This window comes from Xyrauchen texanus, chromosome 37 (genome assembly GCF_025860055.1).
Source record: "Xyrauchen texanus isolate HMW12.3.18 chromosome 37, RBS_HiC_50CHRs, whole genome shotgun sequence".
NCBI classification, from domain to species: domain Eukaryota; kingdom Metazoa; phylum Chordata; class Actinopteri; order Cypriniformes; family Catostomidae; genus Xyrauchen; species Xyrauchen texanus.
In genome coordinates this window covers 10,547,904-10,560,430 of record NC_068312.1, presented here as the reverse complement: position 1 = coordinate 10,560,430, position 12,527 = coordinate 10,547,904, and the positions used below count along the sequence as shown (strand labels likewise).

Sequence of the window (12,527 nt, the reverse complement as noted above, 5' to 3'; positions counted from 1 at the left end):
GATCAGAAGTTTACATACACTAAGTTAACTGTGTCTTTAAGCAGCTTGGAAAATTCCTGAAAATTATGTCAAGCCTTTAGACAATAAGTCGATTAGCTTCTGATTGGCTAATTGGAGTCATTTGGAGGTGTACCTGTTGATGTATTTTAAAGGGGTCATATAATGGTACATGCACTTTTTCAAGTTGATTGTACTGAAATGTGTGTTGGCTGTGCCTGTACACAACATCCTATTATGATAAAAATCCATCAGGTGTTTTTGTTTTAATCTCCTTATATATTTTCCCCTGCCTCAAATCGAGCCGTTCGACCATGTGACGTCACACGGTCGGACGCCCCTCCCAGGATTGTTGATTGACAGCAGTGTTTCAACACAGACCCGCCCTCGCTCGTGAGCGAGCTGTCAATCATAGTCCGTCATCATTGTTGATACACTGGAGCAGAATGGCGCCTAGCGATTGTGGTGTTCTGTTCTTCGGTGTAATAACGAACACAGCAGTCATTTTGATGTTCCTAAATCTGAACCGCTGAAGACGCAGTGGCTGAGTTTTGTTTACGATGGGAATATTCCCCACGAGCAACGTCAATGCGTTCATGTTTGCGCGAATCATTTTTCACCAGACTGCTTTATAAACGAGGGTCAGTATAAAGCTGGTTTTGCTAAGAAGCTGCTGCTGAAAAAATATTCGGTACCAACTATTTATATTCCCTCTGCACCTCCAGAAGAAGTAAGTGTAACGTTTTATTAACCTTTATATTAATCTTTGCAAATTGCTAACCCTAACGGAGGGGCGGGGTGACCAAAGCTCATTATCATTTAAAGTCATATGCACTGAAACGGCGTGCTGAAAACAGAGCTGTTTCTGAGCAGGTAAAATTAGTGTTTTCTTAAAATACTAATGAGAATTTTTAATAAAAGTATATTACAAAGTTTTCATTTAGACCCTAAAGATTCATATTAACTTGTACAAAAATGGCATTATATGACCCCTTTAAGGCCTACCTTCAAACTCAGAGCCTCTTTGCTTGACATCATGGGAAAATAAAAATAAATCAGCCAAGACCTCAGAAAAAAAAACAATTGTGGACCTCCAAAAGTCTGGTTCATCCTTGGGAGCAATTTCCAAATGCCCGGCGGTACCACGTTCATCTGTACAAACAATAGTATGCAAGTATAAACACCATGGGACCAAGCAGCCATCATACCGCTCAGCAAGGAGACGCATTCTGTCTCCTAGAGATTAATGTAGTTTGGTGTGAAAAGTGTAAATCAATCCCAGAACAACAGCAAAGGACCTTGTGAAGATGCTGGAGGAAACCTTTAAACAAGTATCTATATCCACAGTAAAACGAGTCCTATATCGACAAAACCTGAAAGGCTGCACAGCAAGGAAGTTGCCAATGCTCCAAAACCACCATAAAAACATCCAGACTACAAATTGCAAGAGTACATGGGGACAAATATCTTACTTTTTGAAGGAATGTCCTCTGGTTGTTTGAAACAAATATTTAAAAGTTTAGCCATAATGACAATCGGTATGTTTGGAGGAAAAAAGGTGAGGCTTGCAAGCCGAAGAACACCATCCCAACCGTGAAGCATGAGGGTGGCAGCATCATGTTGTGGGGTGCTTTACTGCAGGTGGGACTTTTACACTTCAATAAATAGATGGCATCATGAGGAAGGAAAAATATGTGGATATATTGAAGCAACATCAAGACATCAGTCAGGAAGTTAAAGATCGGTCACAAATGGGTCTTCCAAATGGACAATGACCCCAAGAATACAGCCATAGTTGTGGCAAAATGGCTTAAGGACAACAAAGTCAAGGTATTGGTGTGACCATCACAAAGCCCTGACTTCTGATAGAAAATTTTTGGGCAGAACTGAAAAAGCGTGTACGAGCAAGGAGGTCTACTAACCTGATTCAGTTACACCAGTCCGGTCTGGAGGAATGGGGCAAAATTCCAGCAACTTATTGTGAGAAGCTTATAGAAGGCTCCCCAAAATATTTGACCCAAGTTAAACAATTTAAAGGCAATGCTACTAAATACTAGCAAAGTGTATGTAAACTTCTGACCCACTGGGAATGTGATGAAAGAAATAAAATCTGAAATAAATAATTCTCTCTTCTATTATTCTGATATTTCAAATTCTTAAAATAAAGTAGTGATCCTAACTGACCTATGACTTGTGAAAAACTTAATTTAAATGTATTTTGCTGAGGTCTATGCAAACTTCTTATTTCAAATGTATCCTGAACTCCCACTCCCTTAATCTGGGTCTCTTGTAATCGAATGTATTTGTGCCCGCAGGCAAGGTTTCATGCAAAACCCTGGTGCGCAGTTTTATAATAAAACCGCATTTCTGTTTGGAGAACACTCACTGCCAAGTCTAATAACTCACAATAGGAGTATCAGTATGTTGATCAGCAAAACACTTCCTGTAGAATAACTAACTTCCTCATACAGAACAATATTAATGTTTGACAGGTTCAGACCAGTGCAAAGTCCTGTTGCTTTGGTGATTTGAAAGAGCACCTTATTGTGTCTTTCCATTACAGAGAAGATGTGAAAATGAGGCCGAAATGAGGCGGATGTGTGAATCTCACAAAACCTGTCAAAAACATATCTGGGTCGTATTTCACCCCAAAATACTGTTCGAATTTCGTAAATGTTTTGCGTGCTGGCCATGTTGTATACAGTGAGATGAATGTTAAATCCTGAACACACAAAATAAAACTGCCAGCTATGCACTGGGTATGTCTGTTGAGTGTGGACACAAGTTGATCATATTTGTTGAGCAAACGGTCCTGTACATCTGTGATTAAAACATAAAATAATACAAAAACACGTTCACCTCGAACCACGATTTATATTTCAGTGATTTATTATAACTTTATAATTGTTATTTTTACATTTATAATTTTTTTTATGTCTTCATTTGTGCATGTTTAGATGTTATTGTGTAGGCTTCACCCTAGCCCTGCTTAACGAGAATTTCCTCATAGTACCACCTAGTGTCCGACCTGCGGTAATACCGGTGTTAGTCGTTTTTATGTGGAGTTTTTTTTTTCTTTCTGCGATCAACCGACCAATCAAAACTTAGTTGACCAAGATTCTCGACTATTAGGGGGCAGCCCTAATTCCTCATGTCATGACCCCTTTAAATAGCCCTAAAACAGGCTTCATTTTCTTATGCAAAATAACATTCCTTTATTATTTAATTTCATGGTGAAATCTGATTTCAATTTTATTTGTGTAACATTCGCATAGATGCTCTAAAAAAGCTTTCTGAGTTGAGTCCTGTGTGGTTTAGAAAGTAAGCATGATTAAAAATGACCTACAGTAATTACACTCATAATTCAACGGTTGACACCGTTTGGGAAAATCGTGCAAATACAGGCACAGGAGTTGTTTAATTTTTAATTCCTTTGTTTTACTGTTTCAATTGAAGCATTTTGGTCACTCATCCTGATACTGTTCATTTGTGTTTTGTACTTTTTTCCCCATTACATTTCATGTACTTGTTGACACAGCTGTTTATGATGCGCTACTGTTGCGGTTCGAGGAATTTGCTGAGAGGATATTGGCCAATTCCGATTTTCTGCTCAAATCCTTTTTATGTGTGTGTGAGGTTATTCACATGACGTTTTGAATGTGGCCCATATCAGACAAGTGTAAAACACCTTACTCCAACTTGTTCCTTTTAATTTAATAATGTTATTATATTTTAAGAAATTTGATTAAATTGGGCATTCAGTCTTAAAACTATGGGTTATCAATTTTAACTTCTGTTGTCACTTTTCAATTTAACTGTCACAATATGATTTAGAAGATGTACATGTAAAGTACATATTCTGAAGTCACAGTGCTAAAAAAACAAAAAAAAAAAACAAAAATGAAATGAACCCACAGATAAGAGGCCAATAATTTTTCTTCTTATTATTATTATTATTTTTCTTTTTTATTCACACTGTCATCCAGGGGGGAAATCAGGTTTAGGCCACATTCTGTTGTGTGAACGTAGCCTTTGCCAATGGCTGTCTCAGACATAATTTTTGCACACTGAGTAAAAGCAGATGGTGTCTTTTAGTGACCAATATCTCCAGACTCAACGGTTGTGATTAGTCAGCAAGAAACTACTTCAACTTAACTTGGGCTATAAAAGGAACAGTTGTGACACACACACTAAAGTGTGATATAGAATACACTAAATTTTAAGCCTTAATAGAAATAAGATTGCTGCAGTTTTTTTAATTCTCATTACTACACTTTCCAATTCTGAGTTGAGAGAGTAAGTGTTTCAAAGAGGAAGTTGACAGAGATTCCTTAATATAGAAGTGTCTTGCTTTAAGAGAGAACCAAAGGAGCGTTCACACACAAAAAGTGTCACCTCAAAACTTTCTTCACACTACAAACATTTACTACAGAGGGGTTGTTGGAAGCCTCTTTTTTTGGTGACTACAAACCACAGTGTTTTTCTGTGTTCATTATAACATCTTTATCATTCTCTTCCATTGATTTGACTGTCAGAACCACTCTGTGTTTGTAGTTATTGATTTGTGTTGAGTTCTTCATTGACGTCTTCAATTTGTTGGTTTAAGTTCAACAATTAGTTTTATTCATTTTATCGCATGATTAGGCAACTTGAATGGTTTAATTCAAAGCTTTGGCGTACATCAAATATTTAAATAAAGAATATGATCTTTGCTTTACTATGAACTGGCCATCAATCTGTAGTGATGAGGCACTTTAAAGACAACGGGAAACGGCTTTCGCAAAGTATTTAACTTCTGAAATGTAGTTTATTTCAGAGTGGGAAGAGAATAAAACATGTTAGGGTGTGGTATTATTGGTCAATTTTCTCTACCCATGAGGCTGCAGAAAAGCATAACAGTAGTTCTTTTAGAGTTTGAGAAAGTTACATTTTCAGTTATTACATTTGAATAAAATATATATATATATATATTTAAAATACTTTTAAAGTAGCTTGATTTAAAAAAAATAATAATAATTGTTGCATTGTCCAATAGGGTCAGTTGTGATTTCATGCTGTCTTTAATAGTTGTATAAAGGATTGATTGAATTAAAATGTTTAATTTCTCTGCAGGGTCCTCTTCACCTATGAGGGCAACACCAATGACATCCGATTGGCTGAGAAAGGAGGTGGGTTTTCTTCATGCTGTAGGTAGGATGCTTACGATATTCTATGTGTGAAATAAACTGTGCCAGTCTACATCCATCCATAGCCTGTGGCTATTGTTCCCCGTCTGTCGCTCACTTCGACGTGTGTCTAGGGGGTCTCTCTTGAGAGCCTTTTGTTCTGATCTATGAGAAAAGGCCAATGAGAAATTGGCAGACAGAATTTGCATGTCCCGCATGCAAAATGTATACATAGGGGTATATAGCGTCTGTTTCATTCAGAAATTTTCTTCGGAGCCGACTGGTTGTGTATGCAGCGAGCTGCAAGTCACAAACTGTTCCTCCCGTCTCTGAGTGCGATTGCTGTTGGATCTACGGTGCATATCAGCGGCTTTCTCCTTCTCTGCACGGCAGTGCAGCTTTGCCCCTGGGCGATTCGACAGCACCGTAAACGAGAAATTTCCATTAAAAGAGTATTTTCTCTAAAATAGCAATACACAGCGGCGTTGAACTCCCTTTGCCCTTCCGTCCCTGTGTAGTTCCTGGATACGGTAGAGCTATCCGCTCCTGAGGGTCACAGGCGTTGTCTCGTGTGTCAGGGCAGCGATCACACCGAGGCAGCATTTGTTCGTGGAGAACACACTTCTCCACTCGTCACCATGCCTCTCGCTCATCAGCTCTCACTACCCTCGACGGCGGAGCCACGGGTACACTGCGGTCCTCCAGGTGGACCGAGCGGTTGCGATCCACCTGTGCCCTGAGAACGCCGCCACCTGGCGGGGTTGCCCTGTGCTCCCCTCCGAGGCCTGTAGGATGACGTCTTCACTGACCTCTAAAGCCTACAGCGCCACCGGACAGGACGCTTCTGCCCTGCATGCCATGGCCCTCCTGCAAGTCCATCAGGCCAAGGCTCTTAAAGATCTGCACTTAGGTAGCCCTGATCCCGACGTTCTGCAGGAACTGCGCTCAGCGACCGACCTCGCCCTCAGGGCCACGGAGGTCACAGCGCGGTCACTCGGGCAGGCGATGGACACTCTCATGGTTCAGGAACGACATCTGTGGCTGAACATGGTTGAGATACGCAAAGTGGACAAAACATGCTTCCTCGACACACCTGTCTCCCAGTTGGGCCTTTTCGGCGACACTGTAGAGGACTTCACCCAGCAGTTCTCAGCGGTGAAAAAGCAGATGGAGGCCATATCTCACATCATGCCCCGGACGACCCAGGGACCAAGATGTTTGCTGGTAAGCAGACCGCTCGCTATGGAGCCTGTCCCTCCAACCGAGATGAAGGGTTTCTACAGCCCTTACTTCATCGTACCCAAGAAAGGCGGCGGCTTACGACCGATCTTGTACTTGCGAGTTTTCATCTGGGCTTTGCATAAACTCCCGTTCAAAATGCTCAAGCAAAGACACATTCTAACTTGCGTCCGGCATCTAGATTTTTTCGCAGCGGTAGACCTGAAGGACGCGTACTTCCACGTCTCAATATTGATCTAGCTGATCTACCACCTGCTGTCGTAGACACGATCATCCAAGCCAGAGCCCCTTCTACCAGGCAACTTTACGCCCTGAAGTGGCGCTTGTTCGCAAATTGGTGTTCTTCCCGGGCTGAAGACTCACAGAGGTGCGCAGTTATGTCAGTGCTTTCATTCCTGCAGGAGAGGTTGGAGAGGAGTCTGTCCTCCTCCACCTTGAAGGTGTATGTTGCTGCTATCGCAGCCCACCATGACACAGTAGACGGCAAGTCTTTGGGTAAGCACGACTTAGTTATCAGGTTCCTGAGAGGCGCCCGGAGGTTAAAACCCTCCCGGCTTGTTCCCCTCCTGGGATCTCTCAGTGGTCCTCTCGGGCCTTCAGAGACCCCCCTTCGAGCCGCTAGAATCAATCGGACTCAGGGCCCTCTCCTTGTAGATGGACCTCCTGATCCCGCTCGCTTTCATCAAAAGGGTCGGGGTCCTGCAAGTGTTCTCTGTCAGCGACACCTGCCTGGAGTTCGGTCCAGCAGACACTCACGTGATCCTAATACCGCGACCGGGATACGTGCCCAAGGTTCCCACCACTCCCTTCAGGGACCATGTAGTGAACCTGCAAGCGCTGCCTTGGGAGGAGGCAGGCCCAGCCCCTTCTTTGCTGTGTCCAGTACGTGCTTTGCGTATCTACTTGGACCGCACGCAGAGCTTTAGACGTTCTGAGCAGCTCTTTGTTTGCTTTGGTGGACAGTGGAAAGGGAACGCTGTCTCCAAACAGAGGCTTTTCCACTGGGTAGTGTACACCATTACGTTGGCCCATCGCACCCAAGCCGTGCCCCCCCCTTGCAGGTCCGAGCACACTCAACAAGAAGTGTTGCATCCTCATGGGCACTGGCCAGGGGCACTTCCCTAGCAGACATATGCAGAGCAGCAGGTTGCGCAGCACCCAATACCTTTGCGAGATTTTAAAATCTCAGTTGTTTTCTCAGGTCCTAGTCCACCCCTGTAGGGAACATTAGTTGTTTCGTTTCAGGGGTTATCGGCTCTTTTAATTTGAAATGTGGTTCAATTGTGGCTCATCCAGTCAGAATTTAGAAACTAAACTGTTTCATAAGCATGATTATACATTAAAACTTTACGATTACACTTGAGTCCTGATTGCAGTGGGATAGGAGGATTTGTTGTTGCTTGTAATTTGAGTATTCTGTGTGTGGGGTGGTTCAATGTGGGTTTTCAGACGGTCTGGAGGAGTTGAATGAGGAGCTGAACAGTGGGAAGGTGATGTATGCTTTCTGCCGTGTGCAAGACCCCAACTCTGGCCTTCCCAAATACGTCCTCATCAACTGGGTGAGTTTTATACTCTTTCTGTAACTCTTGCCATTTATTGTTTCTTTGCTGTTGATAACTGAAAAGATGCACTTGGGATTTAGTGACCTTATTTCACACAATACAGCCTCCTATGTACAGTGGGGACCATAAGTCTGAAACCACACTGAAGATTTGATTCAAAATCTCATGTAAAGCTGGACATAAAAAGTGTTAGGATTTTAAAAAGAAACCATGTGAACAATGAAGGAGAAATATTAAGAATCAGCAATATTTCTAGGTCACTACCTAGTACCTGTACAAATGGTTGGCTTTCCTTCCAATAAAACACACAATATGCTATTGGAACAATCTCAGATCATACAGGATAACATGGATCATCAGGTTTTACACAAATTTGTGGAGTTTGTGCCATCTCGAGTGCATGGACATACCAAAATGAAGAGATTTTGAAATTCATTCAACTTTTCCCTGGAAATGTAATGCAGAATTTTGCATTAAATTAAAAAATTTAAAAAAGTCATTTTTACAAAAGGAGTTAGACTTCTAAACTTATTATCAATCAAATGCAATAAATAAACAAGCGTGTATTTTTATTATTTTTTTTTTTTCAGCATGTTTAGTTTATTCAAATTCAGTTTTCATTTTCATTTTGTGTTTTCAGACTGGTGAAGGTGTGAAAGATTCCAGGAAAGGACAGTGTGCAAGCCATGTGAGCGCCATGGCTAACTTTCTTAAGGTGACTTGGCTTTTTTGTTATTCATTCGAGTCTGAATCCATGTATTTTTGTAAAGATAACTATGTGTGTGCTTGATTGTGTTATAAAGTTGACAATCAGTGAACTTCCACTATGACTGACAATGCGTCGATCTGCAAGCATTTCACTCTCACATCAGGATGTGATGTCAGCTGTCACTAATGGCTGCTGACATCAGATGATTAAAAGATGTTTGTTTGCAGTCTAGCTGAGCTAGCTGTGAGTGATTCAACTGCACTGTTGATTTGTCCATGTTGAGTTTGTTCGATAAGAGCTTGCACACAGCCAGAGTACGGTTGCATGTGTGGGCATGTTTCATGTGAAGCCAATGTCTGACATTTGATGCTGATGTCTACTGGTTTCGTATGCATGTTCAAAATGAGTAGGCTATTGAACATATGTTGCTTGGTAGTAGTGTGTTGGACTACACTGACTGTGCAATGCTGTTTCTACAGGGAGCTCACGTGACTATAAACGCACGGGCGGAGGAGGACGTGGAGCCTGACGCCATCATGCAGAAAGTGGCTAAAGCCTCTGGAGCAAACTACAACTTTCACAAAGAGTCCAACCGCTTCAGAGACGCCGGCCCCCAGGGGCCCGTGGTCAGTGTCTTATACGCACTAATTGTATGCAGACGTTCACTAATCACAATATAAACTCGCCGAGCACTTTATTAGGAACACTATGGTCCTAATTGCACAATGTGGTCTTCTGCTGTTGTGGCCCATCCGCCTCAATGTTCGATGTGTTTTGTATTCTGAGATGCGATTCTGCTCACCACAATTGTACAGAGTGGTTATCTGAGTTACTGTAGCCTTTCTGTCAGCTCGAACCAGTCTGGCCATTCTCTGTTGACCTCTCTCATCAACAAGGCGTTTCTGTCGACAAAACTGCTGCTCAATGGATGTTTTTTTGCACCATTCTGAGTAAACTAGAGTCTGTTGTGCGTGAAAAACCCAGGAGATCAGGGTTACAGAAATACTCAAATCAGCCCGTCTGGCACCAACAATCATGCCACAGTCCAAATCACTGAGATCAAATTTTTCCCCATTCTGATGGTTGATGTGAACATTAACTGGAGCTCCTAACCCTTATCTGCTTGACTTTATGCACTGCACTGCTGCCACATGATTGGTGATTAGATAATCGCATGGAGGATTGTTGGTGCCAGATGGTTTATATATTTAAACATGCACACTAGGTGGACCTACACAATATTAGGCAGGTGGTTTTAATATTGTGGCTGATATATATATATATATATATATATATATATGCATTGACAGAGTGTTCAGTCTCTGAACAAGTGGCGCCACTCACATTCTCCTTAGAAAATAAAAATGTCTTGTTGAAGTCTTGTTAAAGGGATAGTTTACCCAAAATTTTTAATTCTCACATCATTTACTCACCCTCATGCCATCCCAGATGTGTGTGACTTTCTTCTGCAGAACACAAATTAAGATTTTTAAAAGAATATTTCAGCTCTATAGGTCCATACATTGCAAGTGAATGGGTGCCCACATTTTGAAACTCCAAAGTCCACATAAAGGGAGCATATAAGTAATCCATACGACTGTTTAGACACAATATGATAGGTGTAGGTGAGAAACAGATAAATATTTAAGTAATTTTTTTGTCTTAAGTTCTCCTCCCTGCCCATTAGGGGGTGATATGCATAAAGAATGTGATTCACCTTAAACGGAAGTAGAAGAATGTGAAAGTAAAGTGGAAATTGACTGAGTAGGGAGGAGAATTTATAGTAAATCAGGACTTAAATATTGATCTGTTTCTCACACACCAATTAAAACGCTTCAGAATATATGGATTTTACCACCAGATCCCGTTGGAGTACTTTTATGTTGCTCTTATGTGGGTTTTGGAGCTTAAAGGTTTTGGCACCCATTCACTTACATTGTATGGACCAAAAGAGCTGAGTAATTCTTCTAAAAATCTTCATTATCTCCAGAAGAAAGGAATTCATACACATCTGGGATGGCATGAGTAAATGATTAGAGGATTTTCATTTTTGGGTAACTAACCCTTTAACAGTACCTCTTAAAAATATAAGATGTAGTACAATTTAAAAATGTTGTCTTTGTCAAGTTATGTTTGTTGTTGACATGAATATTTATTTGAAAGCAGCAGAAATGCAGGGCTGGTTATGAATGCATCAGACAGGTCTTATTATTGGCACAGCAATTCCAAGGTCAGTGCCAGCCTTCTGCCTGTTTATTGCAAACACTCTGCCACAGTGCTGCATCAGGAATTTCAAATGGAGTGAGCCAGAATGTTCGGAATGTGGAAACTGTTATGGTGGTTTGGCATAATCCCTGCCTCATGTTCCAGATGTACCCACAAACTGCAGATGAGTCTATTAAAATGCAGACGAGTCATTTATCAATAGTACGTTATTGAATGACTAAATGCCTTGTTTATCTATCATAAATATAGTAGTATGCTTATAGGAATATTTCACCCAAAAATGTATATTCTGTCATCATTTACTCACCTTCAATGTTGTTTCAAAACTATATGACTTTCTTTCTTCTGTGGAACACTAAAGGTGAAATGTTGAAGAATGTACAGGTCACTCTTTTCCATTTAATGAAAGTGAATGAGGATCCAGACTGGCGAGCTCCCAAATGACAAAAAGGCACTATAAAAGTTAAATTGAAGTAATTCACATGACTTGTGCGCTATATGCCAATTCTTCTGAAGTCATACTATAGCTTTGTGTGAGAAACGGACTGATATTTAAGTAATTGTTCACTGAAAATCTTCCCCTCCACCCCAGCATTCAAATCTCGTATGCACTTCCGGATATTCAAACTTGCCTCGTTGACACAATTATCGAAGAATGCATGTCTCGGAACGTCATGAATATCAAATCTAACATATTGCATTTAAAGGCACCACATTTGAATGAATGTAGACTGTTGAGTGCAAGATTTTCAGTTTGTAAATAGTTGCATTTAATTTATCAACATTAACGATAGCATGTGAGTTTGAAGGAGCGGAAGTGTAAATGAGATTTGAGAGCAGCGGCAAAAGGGAAGATTATAAGTGAATGATGAAGAGTTTTAGTCTGTTCCCCACAAAGCTATCATATGATTTCAGAAGACTTGGAATATAGTGCACAAGTCGTACAAACGTTTATGGTGCGTTTTGGTCATTTGATTGCTTGACAAATCCCCATTCACCATATGCTTCATAATATGGAATGTAAGTGGGCAGTACATTCTTCTAAACTTCTCCTTTTGTCGTTTCGTGTTCTTCAGATGAAGGAACAATGTGAGTGTGAGTGAATGATGACAGAACTGCAATTATTTCCAAATCTGACTAGCAAATGGTCATAAGTGACCTAACTGGTCATCATTTCAATGATATCATTGTGTTTTCCAAACAGGGATCTGTTTACCAGAAGACTAATGCCATGTCTGAAATCAAAAGAACTAATAAAGACAATTTCTGGGCCCAAGCAGAGGTAATATGTAAACATTTATGCATAGTTTTTGCATGTCTCTTCTCATTGATCTCAACTGTCTCTTGAGAGCAATGTTTTCATTCCACCTTTTACATTCTGTCCATTTTTCTGTTTTGTGCTATGCTTTTGTCTCTTTCCCAGAAAGATGAGGAGAAGCGTATTCAGGAGGAGAAGAGGAAGGCAGAGGAGGAGAGACTGAAGCTGGAGAAAGAGAGAAAGGACCGAGAGGTCAAGGAGGCAGAATTACGGGACCGGAGAGGAAAAGAGAGAGCGTCACAGATAGATGAACAGAGGCCAGTAACGTTTCCACAGCGTCTTGTGTGTTTGAGTGTACTGTATGTGTGTTG

General features: G+C 41.0%; 1 protein-coding gene across 4 annotated transcripts in view; it reads left to right on the top strand.

The window, feature by feature from the left end:
- LOC127630827 (drebrin-like protein B) overlaps positions 1-12,527 on the top strand; it is a 29,980-nt gene that overhangs the window by 826 nt on the left and 16,627 nt on the right. For all 4 annotated transcript variants that reach the window (XM_052108636.1, XM_052108634.1, XM_052108635.1 and 1 more), the window contains exons 2-7: positions 5,110-5,165; positions 7,851-7,960; positions 8,604-8,678; positions 9,152-9,298; positions 12,103-12,180; positions 12,322-12,473. In XM_052108636.1, coding sequence (XP_051964596.1) covers positions 5,110-5,165; positions 7,851-7,960; positions 8,604-8,678; positions 9,152-9,298; positions 12,103-12,180; positions 12,322-12,473 — 618 coding nt within the window. The remainder of the gene's footprint in view (positions 1-5,109; positions 5,166-7,850; positions 7,961-8,603; positions 8,679-9,151; positions 9,299-12,102; positions 12,181-12,321; positions 12,474-12,527) is intronic.